This window comes from Odontomachus brunneus, unplaced genomic scaffold (genome assembly GCF_010583005.1).
Source record: "Odontomachus brunneus isolate Ranch 3 - 2012 unplaced genomic scaffold, Obru_v1 Obru_scaffold_018, whole genome shotgun sequence".
NCBI classification, from domain to species: domain Eukaryota; kingdom Metazoa; phylum Arthropoda; class Insecta; order Hymenoptera; family Formicidae; genus Odontomachus; species Odontomachus brunneus.
The window spans coordinates 235,742-256,713 of record NW_022639468.1 but is presented as its reverse complement, the minus strand read 5'-3'; the positions used below and the strand labels follow the sequence as shown (position 1 = coordinate 256,713).

Sequence of the window (20,972 nt, the reverse complement as noted above, 5' to 3'; positions counted from 1 at the left end):
GCGTGAGCGCCCAAAAGGAACGCAGTCTAGGGCTACGTTTCGAAATTCATTGTGAGTACTGAATATCTACAGTATACGTGATATAAATTATACATTTTCAGTACTGACAGTGAATATTGGAATACAATACAGATGCCCGATTCTTAATCGATTCGATTCTTTCCCTAACAAATTTAGGGAAAAAGGGTTGTTCGTGCTGCTTGTATGTTTCATACTTTTCGCTTTTAAAAAGAGATGAACACCTAATCAGACGCTTGGAAGAAATAATCGAGTTAGTTATCTTGCTTTTGCTTCTTCCATACATTCCAATATACTTTTGTCTGGTTTTAAATACGAAAAGTGCGAAGAATGCAAACAACACAAATAAACCTATTTTTGAGGAAAGAATCGAATCGATTCTAGGCTGCGTTCAGATTCCCCACCCGGGTGTATTTTATTACTAAAAGTGCTATAGTATATGTAACATATACTATAGTGTTTCTAGTAATAGAGTGCACCCGGATGAGGAATCTGAACGCACCCCAGAATCGGGCATCTCTAGAATACAGCGCCTAGGCGAGCCGTTTCCGTTTGTTGACGGAAATGCACATGTGATATGATTACGATACCATGAAAAAATTTATAGTATCAACTTACTCATATCAAGATGACCAGGGTACCTATTATGGACTTCTTCGGAATCAATTCCGATCGGAAACATTCAGTTATTTCCTAGATTTCTATTGTCTTTTCTAGGGGAAACGGAATTATTCCGATCGGAATTGATTCCGAAGAAGTCCATAATAGGTACCCAGATTTCCTAATTTCAAATTCGGGACACTTCATAAATGTGTGAAGTAAAAAGTAAAAAAAAAACATCATACTTGACAACACTCCACTTTGCTAAAATAAAATTTTTGTTATTCTTATTTAAGAGAAAAAGAAGCAAAGTTATTATATATTTACTAGAACTATTAATTTTCTTAAAGTCTTTCTTTCCTTTTCTCAAAAGCATTTTAAAAACTTCTGAATTAATAAATAAAAAACAATACAACTTAGTCGAATCCGAGACAAAAACTAAAAAAACAGGACTATTCCGGGAAAAACGAGATATCTAGTCATCTTAATAACTTATATACATATTATGCAAATTATTGTAAAATTGTTATAGAATAACAGAAAAATGTGAGAATTACATATATATTATGGCTGATGTATAATTTTATCTTCACATGAGCCAGATATAATCATAAACAATATGGTTTGTGTGATTAAATATTATAAAAATATACACATATAACGATCTTCTATGCAAAATATCAAGTATTATGAGTTGTACTGCGAACTAAGACTTACGCAAATCGTATTAAGACTAGTAACTTTGCTTTTTAACATATCACATAGTCGTTACATCAGTTCTTATATTCTCATTTTAATTACGCATAAGAATTGTTCGCATAGAAACTCGTTTTTTACTATCTTTAAATTGAAAATATTAATAATTACAAATTAGCAAACTCAAGATGTGTAATGAATTTTGTGTGTAACATATTTGTGCACAAAAGTGTTGCAATATATGATACATATTCAGATAATAATCCACCCTTAATGATTAATGCTTTGACTGTAATTGTGTTATCAGTTCTCACGTTTCAGTTTTTGTGCAGAGACTGCACTACGCCTATATATTAATTATAATTGCTATATCATTTATAGTTATCTTGAAAATTGAAACTTATAAAATATTTGCATTGTCACGATTCATGGCGATAATCTTATGTTCTAATTGCTTTATAATCATTATTAATGTATTTCTTTTTCTTTGAAAAAATTAAAATTTCCAGTCCCATGGCACGCAGAGAACACCGTCGCTCATGACTGAGTAATAATGGGTAACCCAAAGCATAACACCTTCCAAGGACGGTGTCAGTTCCCTTTTGTGCAGAAGTAGTCGCTCGCAACATTGTATCATTAGATCCGGCGTAATGCTGTCATCTTTATTGAGAGCAGCTAAACCTAGTTCTCTGATGGTTTTACGATGAAGCTCCCGTTCAACATGTTTTATGCTGGAACAATTACGTAAGTAATGACAGTGTACCTATACTTTATATTTACACATAAATGATAAGTATATGATCGTTTTTTTTCATAGGAAATGCCGTACTTATTATAATGCTGTAATTTCTTCGTGGCTTCCTCTAAATTCTCAGTAATGAAGTTCACTAAGAGAAAGCTTGGACACGACGATGGCACAATAAATTGTCCAGTCGGCGACAACATCAGAGGACCCGCTTCACTGTAAGTAAATTATCAGACACACTCGTTTAGAGACGTCACATACGCATAGGCGAAATTCAAAAGCGACCAAGGATACAATGATACTAACGCTTCTATGACAATCTCATAGGCCGATAAACTGGCCGGCCAAGAACTCGGATACTTTCTCTTGCCACGGTAATCTGAGAGTGTAGTCGTAAGCTGTCGGAGCTGTTGCTCATACTGGCCGACCATTACTTTAGGCATGAATTTCCTGCACATATAGAGTACCCTGAGCCTTACCATAACTCAAATAATATGATGTTTTACGCACCGTCGACCGACTTTAATGTCAAGGAGCACTTGGGATACTGCCTTTTCAAATCCTGGTAATTTCAATAACACAAGGTCGTGCTTTCTTACGTTCTTTATCAGCTGCGGAAAAAAACGGGCGAAACAGTTCAATATGTGTAAGTAAAATTCGCATCGTTAAAAAGGGAACAATTTAGTATAACTTACATCGAGCCAATTGTGTCTGACTTCGCCGGAATTCAGCATAACATTGCCTTCCAGACTGATACCGGTATCGTTTGCAAATACGAGAGTTCGATTTCTCAGCACCTCCATTGGTTCTGGGTGATGTTTGGCCAAGGCTTGGAAAGCTAGCAAACAACCACGATAGTGAGCAATATTCCAGCCACAGTCCCAGATGATATTCTTTAGTCCCAAATCATTGCATAGCACTTTTTGTAGTTTCTCTACCTCTTCTCTCATTGGCCTACATGCCTCCAGTTTAACGTGCGCCTCGTTTATGTGTTTGTCCAAGTATGCTCTGATTATAATTAGACACATAGTAACAATATTTGATATCACACATATTTTAATATATTCACAGTTCGATTAATAACACTATAGTTATATGTTTACTATATAATAGATATACATTTTAGTACCACATATTATATAATGTGAAGATTGCTGTAATATATAGTTATAATTTTACCCATTCTCAAAAATACTAGCAATGGTACATACATATTAAATATAAGACTTGATAATTTATGGATGTTATAAATATATCATATTATCATTTTCACAATAAATTAAAACCTGTTGCTAATTATATATGTATAAACAAGATTATATACATATATATTCAAGATATATCTTCTGTAAAATAATATTACATTATATATTGTTTTTATTTTTTAATTACTAATAAGTGTCTGTTTTTAATATAACTATATGTTAAATATATGTTTTTATTTTCTAAATTATATATCAGTAATTGAATATGTTAACTGGGATTATACTCACTTTAACGTGTCTGGTTCTATATTGATTTTCTGTTTCATAATAATTGAAGCATAAACAGGATCATCTTCCAATTCTGAAAAGTCCAATCTTTCTCCAAAATGTGTACGTTGCCAGAATCTTGATTTGTACTTTGTAACTGGAGGCTTTTGCTCCTCGATCTTGTCAATGAATGTGGTGGGTAAGTCACATGTTTTCAAGATAGAAAGTATGGCTTGCCTCAGATCTCTTTCCTTCAATTGTATCTTCACAAGCGTAAATTTACCAGCCTTCACTTCTTTCTCATCTTTTGAGCGTAAATAAAAAGGCAAAATAGTTGGCCGTATGGGTTGTTTTTGTTGAAGTGTTTCTAAGATTGAACTTAATTGTTTCAGAGAGTTCTCATTTACTGTCTGTAAAGAAACCATGGATTAAATGATAACATGAATTAAATAACGTAAGTCAAACAATAATTATTCTATTTACATTAACAATTAGAACTATTAAAAAATTTTTTTAATTATAAGCATGCAATAAAAAACAAAGAATAAATTAGTTATTGTTTCAAGAATTTTCGCAGGAAAAGAATACTTCGTTGGTTCCCGCAATTAATAATTAATAATCTGCTTTTTATGCGGAAGTGTCAATTTTCAGACTAAAGGCATACATGACGCGGTGTACACGCGAGCTTTAAACTGATCCACGTGTTAATCACGTTCGCGCGCAGGGCCGCGCGTTTCCTCTTTAGCAGATTCGACTTATGCATGTAGATCATATTTTTAACGCGTAGGCTAAGTTCGTTTTGCATTGCTAAGAGCATCATTCTATCTTTATCGTCCATTATATTCCGAAAGAAGATAGAATGATGCTTTCAGTACGAAAACGTGCAAGATAAATTTAGCCGTATTCGAATGCTAAGTACGCCCTTTTTATTCTATGTTTCTTATATAAGCATTCTCATTAAAGTTGTTTAATTTGAGAATCAGAGAGGCGTGCTTAATATTAGAATCGTATTATGAATACAGCTGTTTAATACGGCCTGTTCTTGATGCAATAAGTTAGAATAAATTAAAATATAATTGTTTCATTCTAACTTACTGCATTTATTAATGCGTTCAGTTCTTTGAAAACGAACAGGCCTGTGCTGGAATTCTGTAACTTGTTATTAGAGTTAACGACAGTTTCGTTATCGTTGCGTAGCTTTTCTACGGTATACAAAGCTGCGCAATGATAACGAAATCGAGTTAATGATAACTGTCATTAACTCCAATAACGAGTTACAGAATTCCAGTACTGGTGAAGTTTCCGTGCTACCGTAGCGTCTCGTGCGGCCCTGTATGCGCGCAACCATTGATAAACAACGCGAACATCTGACGCTAAAGTGGTAGCAATGAAAATTTATTCCGACTCAACTAGCCATGCACGAATACACACTCACGCAATTCGCACGTTTACATCGCGCCTAATTGTTTTTTCGTATTTAAAAATAATTTTATGCATGTCTAATCATGTACGTGGTCGTAATAACTGCTAGTAGTTTTATTCGGCACGACGATGATTCAACGTGCACTTTGTACACTCACGCACTCGAGATAAAACAAGCAAAATAAATCGCAAGTGGGGAAAAGAAAAACAAACAACACATCGTAACAAAGGAGGAAACTAAAACGCGATCAGAAACAACGGACTTATCCTTTTCTATCTCGATTTGATTTTGATTGAACTTTGGATGAGAGAGGAAGATTCTCTTACTTAAGCAAGGAATGTAGAAAGCGCATGTAAGCAAATAGATCTTGCATCTGAAGTGCCGAACGAGGCGCGACAGTCATACCGAAACGATATCTATTTCGAACGTCAGCACTATACGTGATTGAAAGTAACATTTCGCAATTGAACATATGCTTACTCTCTGTGTGGGATATTGACCAAACAGGTCAGGGTGAACGGTGAAATAAAACGGCCTCAGCGCAGTGGCGATTTCGCCGGTGCTTAAGCGTCTTACCGCATCCTTCCTGCAAAAACTGTCGAGGGAGATTTGTCAAAGAAGGTCGCGTTCATCGCAAAAGCGGAGAGAATGAGTGATACTGTAGATTATGAAGAAAAACAACAAACAGGATCTCTTACCATCTCCCGAGTGTACAGTACATTGTCACGGTTATGTCGCTGGCGTAGCTTCCATGTCATGAAGTGGACGAAACAACGGGATGGTCGCCTCGCTTCGTCTCGCGTTGCATCTCACTTAACTACACTTGCGACTACATTCGCGACTGCGATGCACCGTGACGTATCCCGATTATATACAGCGCAAAACAATGCGCGTTCAGTGTTACTAACTCTGGTATATGTACTCGTTTCTCATGCACGATGTATTGTATATGTAAATAGCGCACTCGACGGCGATTCGAAGAAACCGCTTCGCGCGGTTATGCAACCGCGAGTTGATAAGTCAGATTGACGAAAAAGCCAATCTGTTTAGCCGAAAAAGCTGCTTTATAAAGGACTGTCTACATGTAGTCGCATTACGTTTTAAAGTCGTAGCACTAGTCTTTGAATCGATCACATATCTATTTCTTTATTGAATTTATCAATGAAACTTTTCATTTGATAAATCTTAACATGTAAAAGTTTTAGTTGTCGCCCTTTGTTAATTAAAAAGATGTTAACAAAAAATTTGTATACATGAAACGTAATTTTTGGATGTAATTACTCTGCGTGTATTGTAGCAAGCCTTGATAATAATCTTAATAAATTCTTCTGATATTTTTAGCTACTTTGCATTACTTTTTTTTGCTTATTTGTGACTGAAATATGCTTCAAATTATTTCGCGAAACAAATGAACATAATGAATTCAAATCTATATTTAGGGGAAATGACTGCGCACATGTATATTAAAGTTGCATTTTGAAATATCCTTTTTAAGAAAATTTTATATGTAACGTGAACTGTAGATATTGAGTACAATTCTCCTAAAAAAAACGCGTTTTATAATATAACCTAAATATTCTTTCTTTTATCTTAATATTTGATAAAATTTTTTAACATTTGATTTGGTACAGATTTCTGATTGGTTGAAAAGTCATTATTTGGACGAATGCACATACATCGCATGTCACATCTTATAGCTGTATCACACTAGCGACTCGCGATTGCGATTGCGGCTGCGATTATGTCTCTTAACCAATGAGAAAAGCGATAGTAGCTAGCAGCTTTTTTCTGACTGGTCAAGAGACATAATCGCAGCCGCAGTCGCGAGCAGGACCCCTATTCTTGAAATAGTTGCGTACACGTAAGTTTTACTGCGCAGGTTTAATCATACTATAAAATAGCTGCGCAATGAAAATTACGTATACGCAAAAATTTCAAGAATAGGGATCCTGAGCTCTTAGTTTTGTTACATCAGCAGCACGCTGGCAGCGCGGTGGGGGAACTCACACAAACGAGCGCCTGTGCCATGAGGCTCACGGACACGGGCACTCGCTTGTGTGAGTTCCCCCACCGCGCTGCCAGCGTGTTATGATGTAACAAAACTGAAAGCTCTAAGGTCTGTTCTTTCGCCTGCAGTGCTGCACTGGTGCAATAAGTTAGAGTGAGACAAATATATATTTGTCTCACTCTAACTTATTGCACCAGTGCAGCACTGCAGAGCGAAAGAACAGACCACTAGTCACAAGTCACTAGTATGATACGGCTATTACACTTTCTAAACTCATGATCGTTGTTGATCGTGCTGTTTCGTCAGCCGTTGCAGAATCTTCTTGAGCCGCGAGTCAATCGAAGTAAATCATGGCAACGATTGCTATACCGGTAGCATTACGGTTTAGTCGTATGACAATTGATAGTTTATATCAAATAAATAAATGTGGCTTAAACAAGTAAGTCATTATTTTTTATTAGTAGAAGCAGCAATCGAATACACGTTTTGGAGCTGCATGTCTCTAATTGGCATGTTGAGGTTAATCGCGTCAAATGATAAATATATTTTTTATTTTTTATAATAAAAATACAATTCTCATGAATTGATCTGAAAAGATATTTTGGTACTTTTTTTAAAAAGTCAAAATCCTGGCTAATCTTTAAACATTCGTATAATTGCTTATAGTAAAAACTGGATTCATTAAATTTGTTCTTTAAATCTTGTGTGATTATTTTATGACTCGATAAGATGATGTATAATAAGAATGTATTCTCTTATATTTCTTTTTAATAGTATCTGTACAATTTTAGTAGATATTGTGTTCTGATATTTATGCAAGTACTTTTATGCAATTACTTTTTAATAGGTTACATCAAGATTGATTCAAAATATAATTTACATATATATAAAAATAATAGTATTTTATTTTCTTTTATTTGAAGTAGTTGAAAAACATAAGGTATAGACAATTTTTTATGGTGTGATTATATTAAATTTTTTATACTATTATGTTGGTTATATTATAGATTGCCACAAGCATTTGTTTTTCCATGGAAAAGACAATATTATAGTACAATAACAGAAGAGAAAAAACCAAATACTGGAGAGTCTCCGGTACAAGAATGCACCGAAAGTGAGAAGAAACTAAAAACAGACTTGGAACTCATCAACAAAGAACTTACTGAACTTAAAGAATCCAAGGATGTGATTGAAGATAAATATAAAAGAGCATTGGCAGAAGGAGAAAATATCAGAGTTAGACTGACTAAGCAGATCAATGATGCCAAACTCTTTGGCATCCAAGGTTTCTGCAAAGATCTTTTAGATGTAGCTGATGTACTAGGAAAAGCTACCGAAAGTGTACCAAAGGATGAAATAACAGAGAAAAATCCACATTTGAAAAGTTTATATGAAGGATTAATAATGACAGAAGCACAATTACATAAAGTAAGATAATTTATTTCTTTTTTATAATTTCTTTTTTTATATAAGAAATATATACACAATAAATGAAGTATTATCATATTAAAGTTTCTGTGTAATATTTTAGGTGTTCAAGAAGCATGGCTTAATTTCATTAAATCCAATTGATGAGAAATTTGATCCTAATCAACATGAAGCACTATTTCAACAAGTAAAATCTATATTTTAAATAGAACATGTTTTCATTAATTATTTACATACACAATGGTTATCAATATGAAATAATTTTTCAGGAGGTTGAAGGTAAAGAAGCTGGAACAATTGTAGTTGTATCAAAAATAGGATACAAATTGCACGAAAGAATAATAAGACCTGCATTAGTAGGTGTTGCTAAAGGATAACTATTTAATACAAAAATTGATAAGACATTCATTTGATGTAAATTGTTAAATAATATAAAATCTAATATAGAACACTGGTGTATAAAATATGAATTTTCCTTTAAATTTATTTAAAATATAGACAAACTTACTTTCATTTTATGAAAGTATAAAGTATATGAGGGTTAGCAAATTATACGCTTTTTATTTCTTGTGTTATTATATTAATGAGGAAATATTTCTCACATAGTTAATTTTTGACATACTTGGATACAAATTTAATGAAAACTGATATAAAAATATCATGTTGTAATTGTACAATTTATGTATTATAAATATACACATGGTATACATAAACACAACTGTAAATTTAAATTAGTTTATAAAACATATATATATATATGGCAAATTATAATATATTTTTGTACTTTTTTAGTGTAATATTTTAACATCTTTCAAACACTTTATACAGATTGGGTAAACTAGCTATTTGTAATATTGTTGAATCGTGAGCAAAGTATTTAGGGGGAAGCAGACTTTCTTTAATTGCAGGATATAAGACATGTTCGGTTATATATTTCCAATCATTTGTGTTGTGCTTCAGACTGATGTAGCTGTAAAATTTTGCTGTTTCTCTACAAATATTTTGGAAACATGACTGTTCTTTTTTCCAGTTAACTTCCGTTGCTAATCGCATTATATACAATGGAATCTCTGCTTCACATGGAAAATATTTATCTATAATAATATTGTTAATATATTTTAATAGTATTGTTAACATTATTTCAGAATAGCATGTCAATATATATTTAGTGTATAGTATATTATAGTACTGTAAATATAATTAGTTCTCTTGGGAATCAAACTATCTGATATAACTATCTGATATTAAATTATACTTACCTAGTAATACAGGTAACGACCTTAAGTTTCCCACTTTATCAATAACAATCGAAAAATATTCGTTCATCATATCTGCTTTCTCTAAAAGTAATTCTTTTACTCTTGTTGCTAATTCCTCTTTCGGCCCGTCTTCCTCTGTCCATCCAGTATCCCCTGAATCTAGAGCAATCATTGCTAAATCAAACAAAGATATTCGCTCCTAAAAAAGAAAAAAAGTTTCAATGGTAGTTAATCAGAAGTGAACTTTTATGTTTTTCTTTGAGATACATACTGAGAATTTCAAGATGCCAAAATTCGCAAAGTCATATAGCATAATTTCATAAAACAGCTCTTCTCTGAAAAAATATTACATTTAAACATTAGTCATATATAAATAAATTTATACATATGCATGGTTTCATGGGTTGAGATTCAAGATAATGCAAACTTACGCTAATTTTCTGGTATTACAAATATATAAATTTACTCCACTTTGTATTAGAGCTGAAGTTTGATCAATGCATCCAACAAATGTTAAGTTCGACAAGATTTCTCTCAATCCCTCATGACATTCATCTTCAATTTCTTTTCGTAATTGTAAAATACTGGTTAATTTTACCTCGTGTCTAAAACTATTTACAGAATATGAGTTAAATTGTCTTTCAGACTTTTCAGATTCATCAGTGGAAGTATTTTTCTCAGTTAGAGGATCTTGAGACTGGTTAGTGATAAATTCGGAATTTTCGTCTTTTTTTTCATTATTACCTGTATCTTTTGTAACTTTCATTTCTTGTTCTTCTGAGATTTTCTTTTTATCGTCGATATTTATATTTCCAAAATACTGGTATATTTTCTTACGAGCCTTGTCAGCAATAGTGTCTACAGATCTGTCTTCCACAGAATTATTCATTGTTTCATCTAAATCAGATAAAATCTCTGAAGTATCCATAGCATTTTCTGGACAAATATCTTTTGACTTGACATTTTGTATAGTCGGATTGCAAGTGTTTTGCGTTTCTGATTGAGTTATATTATTTATTATGTCACTCCAATTTGTTGTAGCAGGATTAACTGTTATAGGAGTCTCTTCAACATGTAATGATGTAGAGTTCTGTTCTACAATAGTCAAATTTGGATTGGGTTCACCTTTTTTCTCTTGACATTTATCATCAGTAAATGAATCTTTCATGGTCATGTCAGGTATATTAGTTTTTGATGGAACTTCAGAATTAAGAGGTTCTAAATTATGTGTTGATTTTTCTATGAAAGAATTATCGTCATTTTTTCCATGTTTGAAAGCAGAATGTACGGTGAAATTAAATTTGTCTAGTTTCTGATCCGACGAATCTGTTCTAATCATCTCTTTAGCGTAAATCTTTTTTGATTTATCTGAATTTCCTTTGTTATATTCCGGCAATACTTCTTCTAAAACATCTTTAGTGATATCTGCCTTTGGTAACCTGGCTTGCAAATAAAATGTTCTGGATGCACTGTTACCAGTCAATCTTTCGTCTAAAGCGAATTTGATCCTTTCGATTATTGTATCTTCATGAAGAAATCGAACTTCGTGTTTCGTTGGATGTACATTAACATCAATGTTTTGTGGATTGATATCTAGAGATATATAACACCATGGGTGGGCTTTTTTTGGGAGATAGAGGATATATAATTCTTCTAACATTTTACGAATGGCTGAAAAACAAATATATACGTATAAACATATATGTATATAATTTTATAAAAAAGAAATGGGATGAGAGATTATTGGTATATGTAACAGACTTACAAGAGGAATCGACCAGACGATTGTTAATGAATAAAAGCATCACCATCCGTTTGTTTGTATAGTTTGGGTTTGTCACTAAAGCATGAATTTTGAATTTATAAGCTTCGTCGTTGAGCTCAACCTCTAACAGTTCACGAGCAACTGGATTGCCATACAATATTCTTATATTATTCTGCTTTGTTGAATTATGAGGTGTTCGAATCTGGGTAATACAATATAACAATTATATATTATTTCATATTTTATTTGAATGTTACATATTGTATGTATTATTGCACATTTAATTCATCTTACCTGTGGACTTGCTTCACCATGTTTCTTTAGTGTAAATCCTACCGTTGGATTATGTATAGCATATTTCATAACTACTTCTGTAATCTTAGTAAATTCCTCTGATAAACTCGACAAAGCCTTCCTTCGAGTTGCTACATTATAAAACAGATTTTCTATCGTTATTATAGTGCCTTGATTTCCAGCACATGGTACTGGAAGTGCCTTTAGCTTGCTATTAAGGTATGATGCTCTGTAACATTATGTAACAAATACAATTTACATATAAATACAATTTACATGTAATTATTAATACAATGTCTGTAGGAAAAATTATGAAGTTAATGTTTATTGTTGCTTTCTTCATAACTTATTATTTGCCAATTAAATTGCATACTTGTAAGCACACTTTTCATCTGCTGTCTTTGTTATAATACTGAGGAGAGCTACATGGCTGATACTAGCCAGAGCTTCACCTCGGAATCCAAATGTTGTCAGTGCATTAAGATCTTCAAATTTTTGCAGTTTGCTTGTTGTGAATCTTTCACACACAATGTCCATGTCCTCTTTTCGAATACCAGTGCCATTATCTTGTATCTGAAATTCATTTACAATTGTTATACATGATTATTTTCAATAATTAAAAATTTATTAGGTTAAGTATATACCTGTAATAATTTTAAACCCCCTTCTTTTACAGTGATTTGTATATTCGTGGCTTTGGCATCTAAACTAAGAAACATCAGTGGATTAATTAATTGTGTATGTTTGCAAATATATACAATAGCGATCTGTTTACTAAATACTAACCTATTTTCTATTAGTTCTTTCAATGCATTTGCTGGTCTTTGAATCACTTCTCCAGCTGCAATTCTGTTCACCACAACTTCATCTAATTTTTTAATTTTCGCCGGTGTACACATGTTGTTTCAAAATTATTTTTTTATAAACGATTATTCTATAAAAGATGGGAAGCGAGTATTTCTCTGCCACCTGTTATTAGCTGGTTTATGACAGATGAGTTTATGTAATTTGATTCATACAGTTAGACAAAACAATTTGGTTTCACGTATAAATTAATTATATAATCAAGAGAGTAATTGTCTTTATATTTAGTAAATTTATTGAGATTATATTTTGTGAATTTATTGTGTTACTTGGCGCTAATATTTAAATAACAGTATTATTATGCTCATTAGTTTACAAACATTTTGTCTAGATGGCGGTAAACTAGAATTTAGGCGTATTATGTATCGCAACGGCCATTTTTGCCGTACATTCAGTAACGTTGTTGCTTAAATTAGAATTGCTCGGAATATCTTACAACGATCTCGAAATAGATTACATGGTTTCGCAATCCATGACAAACATTCTATTCTGATTGTCCATTAATGCTTGGAAATTTGGTATTCTTTGTTCGATTCTTTGTAAATTCTTTATAAATATTATTCTCTTTTATTTAAGGATTACGTCTTATTCACCATAGTCTAAAAACTTTGTTGTTGCAGTGACAAAAGGAGCGAGCAACACATTATAGGCTATAATGTGCTAATAGCTATAATTAGCTGCTGGGTGAGTTAACAACAATAATTAACTTTTTATCTACGTACACACAAGTAGTTTTTTATTTGACTACCATCGAGAAGCGAATTAAACTTATCATTAAAATAAGTGACTAGAATAGCGAAGTGAGGTTGTTTCGGAATTAATTGCATTTATGAGTCATGAGTCATTGAACGTCACTTCTATTTTAAACATTAACTTGTTCTCGATCAGAGTTACGTATGTATGACGTGCAAGGCCAGAAAAGTTTCGAAATTGATTCCGTAACGTTCTAGAAAATTCGTGAAATTTCGACTGTCGCCGCGCGTTTTCTGGAACACTGGAGATTCTTCTCATTTCTGCGCAAGCGTGATCGGTCTGACGTATACGCTTGTTACGCGCTCTTCTACCATTTCTCGAACAATTGCGTCATAAATCTAATTAACGTATGTTTTATTAAACAAAGTTTTTTATTTTGCTGTTACATTACTATATCTCATCGAAATGAAATGTTACTTGCGCATGGCTAATTATAGTTCCTTCAGTGTACAACACGTTCCCGAATTTTCTCACGTTCGTGTCCACCTCTCTCTTTCTTTTTCTATTTTGTGTATCGCTGACGTATTTGCGGTCTCTCCTTCTCTATTGTACGCGTCCAATGGAGGCTGTGAGAAGCTTCTGTGATTGGTCATCATTCGGAAGCTTCTCGAAGCGCGCGATTACGGTATTAAAAGCGCGACACGAAGTTGCCGTTGTCAGTCTCGCAAAGAGTTACAAACGAGAAGTGTGCATATAGCGTCAACTTGCAAGTCTCCGAAATATTAGATAATTTAATACCAGGTGAGTGTTAATTGATCTATACTCACGTAGTCATCTTGAATTAGTTTTACATCGTGAAATAATTGTGTATCGTAATACCGTGAGTTGATTATTTTCCGAAAAACGACCATAACTATTGCTGACATTTTGTCGATATTGCGTATGTTAAAATTTTTCATCGCTTTGATATCGTCAGAGAACTTCTGTTTTAATAAAGTTAATTGTATAATAATAATTGTGTAATAAACTTACTGTGGATGAATGATCAACGAGACCAGCAGTATTCGGTGTGAGGTTATCGATGTCAATATCACGAATATTTTATTTTTCACTTTATCATATATTTTTTATTATATTTATATTTTTAATATCGTGTGTCCACATATATATCTCTATAATTAATCTTTAGACTGCTGGGAAAGCCACTTTTGTAGCTTTGCACGAATCTCAAAATTCTGCACCATGTGTATGTTACTTATATGGAAAAATTTTTGAGAAAAAAAACCACTTTTTTTAATGAAAAAAATGCCGGCAGCCTAAAGGTTAATATCAACGGAAGGGTTCAGAATACTAGTTAACTTTTCAAGAAACGTAACGACATATTTATTGCGTCGTGTTATTTTGAGCACGACGAATCAAGCAGCACTCGAGGTCGATCGAACTTGCTTGAGACGGTTGCTCGGGAAATCTTAGACACAACAATACTGTCGTTCGACAAACGCGTCTCAAGTTGCATTATCGTTGATTTTCAGTGACTGGCTATATATTGAGATTGTGACAGAACAAAGAGATAACAATGGCGAAAGCACCAGCGGTAGGAATCGACTTGGGCACCACGTACTCCTGCGTGGGTGTCTTCCAACACGGCAAAGTTGAGATCATCGCCAATGATCAGGGTAATCGGACCACACCGAGCTATGTTGCATTCACCGACACCGAGAGGCTGATCGGTGATGCGGCCAAGAATCAAGTTGCTATGAATCCCAGCAACACCATCTTCGGTGAGTGAAGTTCTATGCATACAATGCAATTTTCACCATGATATTGGATGAAAGACACACGAAAGGAGGGAATGAAGATTTCCCTGCTAATAATTACTAACACTTTACATTAATTACTTTACATTAATTACTAACTTTATTAACATTTCATGTTTCATGTTTCTTGTGTTTCTATTGATTTGTATAATATTATTACTTTAATCTATCTGAATATCATTTTTCAATTATTATGATTGAAGACTATTGGATAAATTGAGAATTATGCTTTTATTATTGTTGATTCTGTTGGGGGTGGAAGGGGACACATATCTGTCAAAATTAAATTACTTATTTTGAATTTGTATTTTGTATTTTGAAATATAAACTTTTACATGTTGAACTTTTACTTATTTTGAATTTGTATTTTGTATTTTGAAATATAAACTTTTACATGTTGAACTTTTACTTATTTTGAATTTGTATTTTGTATTTTGAAATATAAACTTTTACATGCTGAATTGTATGTTCAATTATATTGATAAAGTTGGCAACATGTATAAATAGTCTTAACATATTTTGCAATGACAAACTTCATTTTTATTAAAACATTTTAATGTGGCATCACTAAACAATACATTTAGTATTGGAATATTATATTTAATTTAAACGTGTCATCACTCTGCGTCCAATATTGAAATATTGGATGAACAGAATACAGGATACAGAATGATGACGCGTTTAAATTAAATCTTTTATTTTCTCTGAAATGTTTTGTGGCTGAACTTGAAACTATATATGTATTACTACTGCATGTACTTTGATTGCGTCTTGCTGCACTAGTGACCTTGTACAATGCGCGTGCGCCTGTATAGCATTCATTTATGGACTATGCATTTTCCTGTCTCTCCCCTCGGTCCTCCTTGAGCGCCCATCATAATTCTTTACATTGTAGCTGGGCCTTCGTCGCTTACGTGTCACAGTTTTACGTAATTCTAATTTGCGCCAGCGCCAAACGTCGTTGTCGTTGGCCTGGAATCAAATGACGTAAGCGATATCCTTCGCTATAATGCCAAACGTTTAATATTTATTATGTAACAAACGGATATACAAATGCGAGTATTATGTTTAATATACGGTGACAAAAATTGCTATGAATCTTTCTAATTTATTTTTTCAATTATTGATATTTACGATAAGTTGCTTGAGAATTTTCTTAAAGATAAAATGATTTTAATTTTTTATAAAGCTGTATCAAGGATAATATTAAGTATTGAATATTTTTACTTTGCGACTCGGCAATTCAACACATTGCAATCATCCTACTCACAATCCATTCCATTCCACAATTCCAAAGGACCTTCGTTCACTTACACGATACATCCTAGAACATAGATTTTGAAGAGAGAAACAGATTTTAATTTTTGGTAATTCTTATTTCTTTGAAGACGCAAAACGTTTGATCGGTCGTCGATTCGAAGATGCAACAGTACAGAGCGACATGAAGCATTGGCCCTTCACAGTGGTCAATCAGGGTGGTAAACCAAAGATCAAGGTATCTTACAAGGGTGAGACGAAAACCTTTTTCCCCGAGGAGGTATCTTCCATGGTATTAACGAAGATGAAGGAGACAGCTGAGGCATACTTGGGCAAGACTGTCTCAGACGCCGTTATCACTGTACCGGCTTACTTTAATGACTCTCAGAGGCAAGCGACAAAGGACGCCGGCGTTATTGCTGGTCTGAACGTTCTCAGGATAATAAACGAGCCCACGGCAGCTGCGATAGCATACGGCCTTGATAAGAAAACATCGGGCGAGAAGAATGTCCTGATCTTTGATCTGGGTGGCGGTACCTTCGATGTGTCAATCTTGACAATTGAGGACGGTATCTTTGAGGTGAAATCCACAGCCGGCGACACTCATCTTGGTGGCGAAGACTTCGACAATCGGATGGTCAACCATTTCGTTCAGGAGTTTAAGAGGAAGTATAAGAAGGATCTGAGTTCCAACAAAAGAGCTTTGAGACGTCTAAGGACGGCTTGCGAAAGAGCGAAAAGAACACTGAGCTCATCGACACAAGCGAGTATCGAGATTGACTCGTTATTCGAGGGCATTGACTTTTATACGTCAATCACAAGAGCTAGGTTCGAGGAACTTTGCGCCGATATGTTCAGGAGTACTCTCGAACCGGTGGAGAAGGCATTGAGAGACGCAAAAATGGACAAAGCTCAAGTTCATAGCATAGTTCTAGTCGGTGGCTCCACCAGGATACCAAAGATTCAGAAGTTGCTACAGGACTTCTTCAACGGCAAGGAATTGAATAAATCTATCAATCCGGACGAGGCCGTCGCTTATGGTGCAGCGGTTCAAGCGGCTATCCTGCATGGTGATAAGTCTGAGGAGGTACAAGATCTGCTTTTGTTGGACGTGACTCCATTGTCATTGGGTATTGAGACCGCTGGCGGTGTCATGACCACTTTAATCAAGAGGAATACTACGATACCTACGAAGCAGACTCAAACGTTTACCACGTACTCAGACAATCAACCGGGAGTACTTATTCAAGTCTACGAAGGAGAGAGAGCGATGACTAAAGATAATAACATTCTTGGCAAATTTGAGCTTACGGGAATTCCACCCGCGCCTAGAGGCGTACCTCAGATCGAAGTTACTTTTGATATCGATGCCAATGGTATGTTTAACATATTTCACATATGTATATAATTTATTTCTAGGCATACATATACAAGTACATATTTGATTTTTTAATTAAGATTGTTATTGCTTGGTCAATATCTTCTATAATTTATCTTTTTGTAACTTGTGTTTTTAGGTATTCTGAATGTTTCCGCAATTGAGAAGTCTACGGGTAAAGAAAATAAGATCACAATTACCAACGACAAAGGTCGCTTATCGAAAGAGGATATCGAAAGGATGGTAAATGAGGCTGAAACGTATCGATCGGAAGACGAGCAGCAGAGAGAAAGAATCTCCGCTAAGAACTCTCTCGAGTCGTATTGTTTCAACATGAAGAGCACGATGGAAGATGACAAAGTCAAGGATAAAATCGACGCGTCCGATAAAGAGAGAGTCATTTCTAAATGCAACGAAGTCATCTCGTGGTTGGACTCCAATCAATTAGCGGAGAAGGACGAATTCCTCGACAAGCAGAAGGAACTAGAGGCTATTTGCAATCCTATCGTTACAAAGCTTTATCAAGGAGCGCCCGGCGGTTTTTCGGGCGCTGGTGGAGCAGCACCTAATTCTGGTGGTGCTGGTGCCGGTGGTGCCGGACCAACCATCGAAGAAGTCGACTAAATCATTCTTTTCACATAGTTTGGACAACGCCAAAAATCGTTTTTACTTTACGCAGGCTGCATTGTTACTTAATTTTCACATACTCATTTTAATTCACTTCATGTAAAAACATCTTGTTTTTTTTTATTTTCTGAAGTCTATCCATGTGTTGTTAATGTCATCGTATTATATTAATTTGTTATAATAAATATTTATAATTATATAATTGTAGTGTTCGCAACCGTAAGTGTTTGCAACACCTAATTGTTGCGCGTGTTCTTGCTTAATCTATAATCATCTTTCTACCTCGTATTATCTACAGAATTATTTTACTTCAATTTTCTGGTCGATAAAATTGAACGAGGATTATTAAGTATGTGGTGATCACACCGACGAACTGAAAAGAGGTTTATTTTACTACATTGCTATCATTATCTCACAAATAATTGCATACTCACGCCACTAAGCAAAGCATTGTTCATTTCAAAAAAATCGCAAGCTGTAAATGCCACTCGTTGCTGTTGTAGTTGCATTGAAAAATCGTTGACCTCGTTTCTTACGCAGTCACGATCTAAATTTTTGCGCAGAAGGCTCTCCATGACGATGTAGTTTAGATTGTAAGTGCTATTCTGATTAGAATTTCGTTCGCTATCCTGTCTTTCGAATGGTCTCGGTACTTCTAGACTTGGTTGATTACAGCTTACGCCGCTCGTCTTTTTGAGATACGATTTGCAATTCAGTACGACTGCGTATATAATTATTCCGGTTCTGTAAGATTCTTGGGATGCGAGTGTACAGATCCAACACATTATGCCAAACTTTGCGGCGTATAAGACCCAAAGGATATTATTTATTAGCATAAATCCGTAATTCTTCTCGACAACACCCATGTAGATCCTAAATAACGTAGCTACGACCATGGTAAAGCAGTTCGCCGAACAAAGGAGAAGATGAAAACCGTGAATCTCGTTTATCATGATAACTAGATCATAAATTCCTATTAATAGAAAAAAATTGTGATTGCAAGACTTGCTTTATATTAGTATAATTATCGCAAACAGGCGATACAATTGTACAATCGTTAAATTTATAAAGTGATTGTATGTTTAACTTTTATAAGTTACATATATGTTCAAATTAAATTTTAAATTTTATATGAATGTGATAATATACATATATATTATTAAATCGTGATATTAAATGGTAAAGTGATACTGATGTAAAATCGCAATCGATTGAAAATATATAAAATACTTGTACTCACCGGTGTGCAATTCTCTGATACGTCTGATCTTGATCGCGATCCACGACGTATCTAGTCGTTCGTCCAACTGCTCGATCAACTCATTTATTGTACGAAATCTGTGGTAGAGAACATAGACGACAACGTCGAAAACGAAGCTATTGATCAACGATTGAGCGATTGTATAGTAAAGCAGCAAGTCGGACGCGAAGATATCTTCGGGAAGTGTGAAGTAATAATACAGAGCGTGTATAATCATGGACAAGGGGCCAAGAGCCGATGTTGCGAGAATAGCTAGCATTTCGGCATTTCTTATAGATCGATCGTTCACGAGTGTCTCCTTTCTGATCTTTTGATCAAGGGCCTTTATTTTGCTCATTAGCTCCGGCCACTTGTCGTAGTGCCGGATGCCATGGTACACGTAGTAATACGCCGACACGTAGCACACTACCTTGTTCATGTAGTACATGATCTTGAATATGTCGCTCTTGAAGACACTACCGAAAGTGAAGAAATCTATCGCACCGTACGCGACGATCACTGAACAAACTCCGAAATGAATGACACGTAGGACTATCGTAATAGCTTTGGGGCACTTTCGCGGCCGTGCAACGCCAACACCCAAAAACCAGGAAACGTACGTTATTGGGCGCAAGATATACTCGATCGAGGGCGAGTTATCTTCCACTTGTACATTAATTTCTTCCTCCATTGTTGCCTCGAGTTTCCGTATTAATTGTGATATCGAGCAAGTATATTTGCGAATAGTTAAATCAGGGCCATTTGAAGTGGGAATTTTTCCAGAGAATAGCGGTGAGCGTTGAGGCTTTTCTAAAGGCAACACAGAACTCTTTGTCGAGCATAGTTTGCTCTTCCGTGCGATTCTAGGTATGAAGGTAGGATAAAAAAACCTGATGTATTGCTAGTGCAAAATTAACGAAGCTCATACATTGCTTGCTGCTAGCTGTAGCCTCCTAACACGGTTTTAGTAAATTAAATCGATTCAAGCGCGCAAAAAGAGGAACACCCGCGCGGTTAATAATGCACAAAGTTTTGAATAATGGAAACGTTAACTTCTTGAAAATCTTTTTTCCAAGCGGCATTTTAGACATAATATTTAGGCTACAGTTGATACGTAGTAGCTGTATACTACAAATCATATTAATAATTAATTATGAAATTATCACGCGTTAAATCTCACAGAAATGTATTTATTAAATATTAATTTATTAGTTAAGTCTATGATTTTTACAATTTTTTTATTACATTTCACTTTTCTTGAGATATTATAGAAATAATTTTATGATTAATTTATTAATTTTGACTTGTGGATCATTGTCGAGTTTCTGAAATCCCTCCCCCTCCCCCGCATTTTTATTACATGAGTTAAAATTAACTTCCGCTGTTAA

The 20,972-nt window shown here is 34.4% G+C and overlaps 4 protein-coding genes across 6 annotated transcripts; 2 read left to right on the top strand and 2 right to left on the bottom strand.

Annotated features, from left to right (window-relative positions):
- Positions 1–1,163: 1,163 nt before the first annotated feature.
- Positions 1,164–5,899, bottom strand: LOC116841764 (T-cell activation inhibitor, mitochondrial). 2 transcript variants are annotated; one of them, XM_032810103.1, is made up of 8 exons: positions 5,653–5,899; positions 5,435–5,549; positions 3,553–3,941; positions 2,755–3,067; positions 2,570–2,670; positions 2,366–2,509; positions 2,144–2,275; positions 1,164–2,045 (listed from the first exon to the last, which is right to left on the bottom strand). In XM_032810103.1, exons 1-8 carry the CDS (start codon positions 5,673–5,675, stop codon positions 1,811–1,813), a joined length of 1,452 nt encoding a protein of 483 aa, XP_032665994.1. In that variant the 5' UTR covers positions 5,676–5,899; the 3' UTR covers positions 1,164–1,810. The 2 variants fall into 2 exon arrangements, with proteins under 2 accessions (XP_032665994.1, XP_032665993.1); XM_032810102.1 differs by having other exon boundaries at positions 2,366–2,527; positions 5,653–5,675.
- Positions 5,900–7,199: 1,300 nt separating this feature from the next.
- Positions 7,200–8,839, top strand: LOC116841731 (grpE protein homolog 1, mitochondrial). The gene is made up of 4 exons (XM_032810038.1): positions 7,200–7,401; positions 7,970–8,390; positions 8,494–8,577; positions 8,660–8,839. Exons 1-4 carry the CDS (start codon positions 7,313–7,315, stop codon positions 8,765–8,767), a joined length of 702 nt encoding a protein of 233 aa, XP_032665929.1. The 5' UTR covers positions 7,200–7,312; the 3' UTR covers positions 8,768–8,839.
- A 193-nt stretch (positions 8,840–9,032) lies between these two features.
- LOC116841728 (DNA mismatch repair protein Mlh1) lies at positions 9,033–13,043 on the bottom strand. 2 transcript variants are annotated; one of them, XM_032810034.1, is made up of 9 exons: positions 12,495–13,043; positions 12,353–12,411; positions 12,082–12,281; positions 11,709–11,937; positions 11,415–11,616; positions 10,081–11,320; positions 9,921–9,984; positions 9,650–9,848; positions 9,033–9,484 (listed from the first exon to the last, which is right to left on the bottom strand). In XM_032810034.1, exons 3-9 carry the CDS (start codon positions 12,243–12,245, stop codon positions 9,192–9,194), a joined length of 2,391 nt encoding a protein of 796 aa, XP_032665925.1. In that variant the 5' UTR covers positions 12,246–12,281; positions 12,353–12,411; positions 12,495–13,043; the 3' UTR covers positions 9,033–9,191. The 2 variants fall into 2 exon arrangements, with proteins under 2 accessions (XP_032665925.1, XP_032665924.1); XM_032810033.1 differs by having other exon boundaries at positions 9,034–9,484; positions 12,353–12,416; positions 12,495–13,042.
- An 864-nt stretch (positions 13,044–13,907) lies between these two features.
- LOC116841729 (heat shock 70 kDa protein cognate 4-like) lies at positions 13,908–20,803 on the top strand. The gene is made up of 4 exons (XM_032810035.1): positions 13,908–14,066; positions 14,798–15,046; positions 16,471–17,715; positions 17,857–20,803. The coding sequence occupies exons 2-4, from the start codon at positions 14,842–14,844 to the stop codon at positions 18,339–18,341; spliced, it is 1,935 nt and encodes a 644-aa protein (XP_032665926.1). The 5' UTR covers positions 13,908–14,066; positions 14,798–14,841; the 3' UTR covers positions 18,342–20,803.
- The last annotated feature ends 169 nt before the right edge of the window (positions 20,804–20,972 follow it).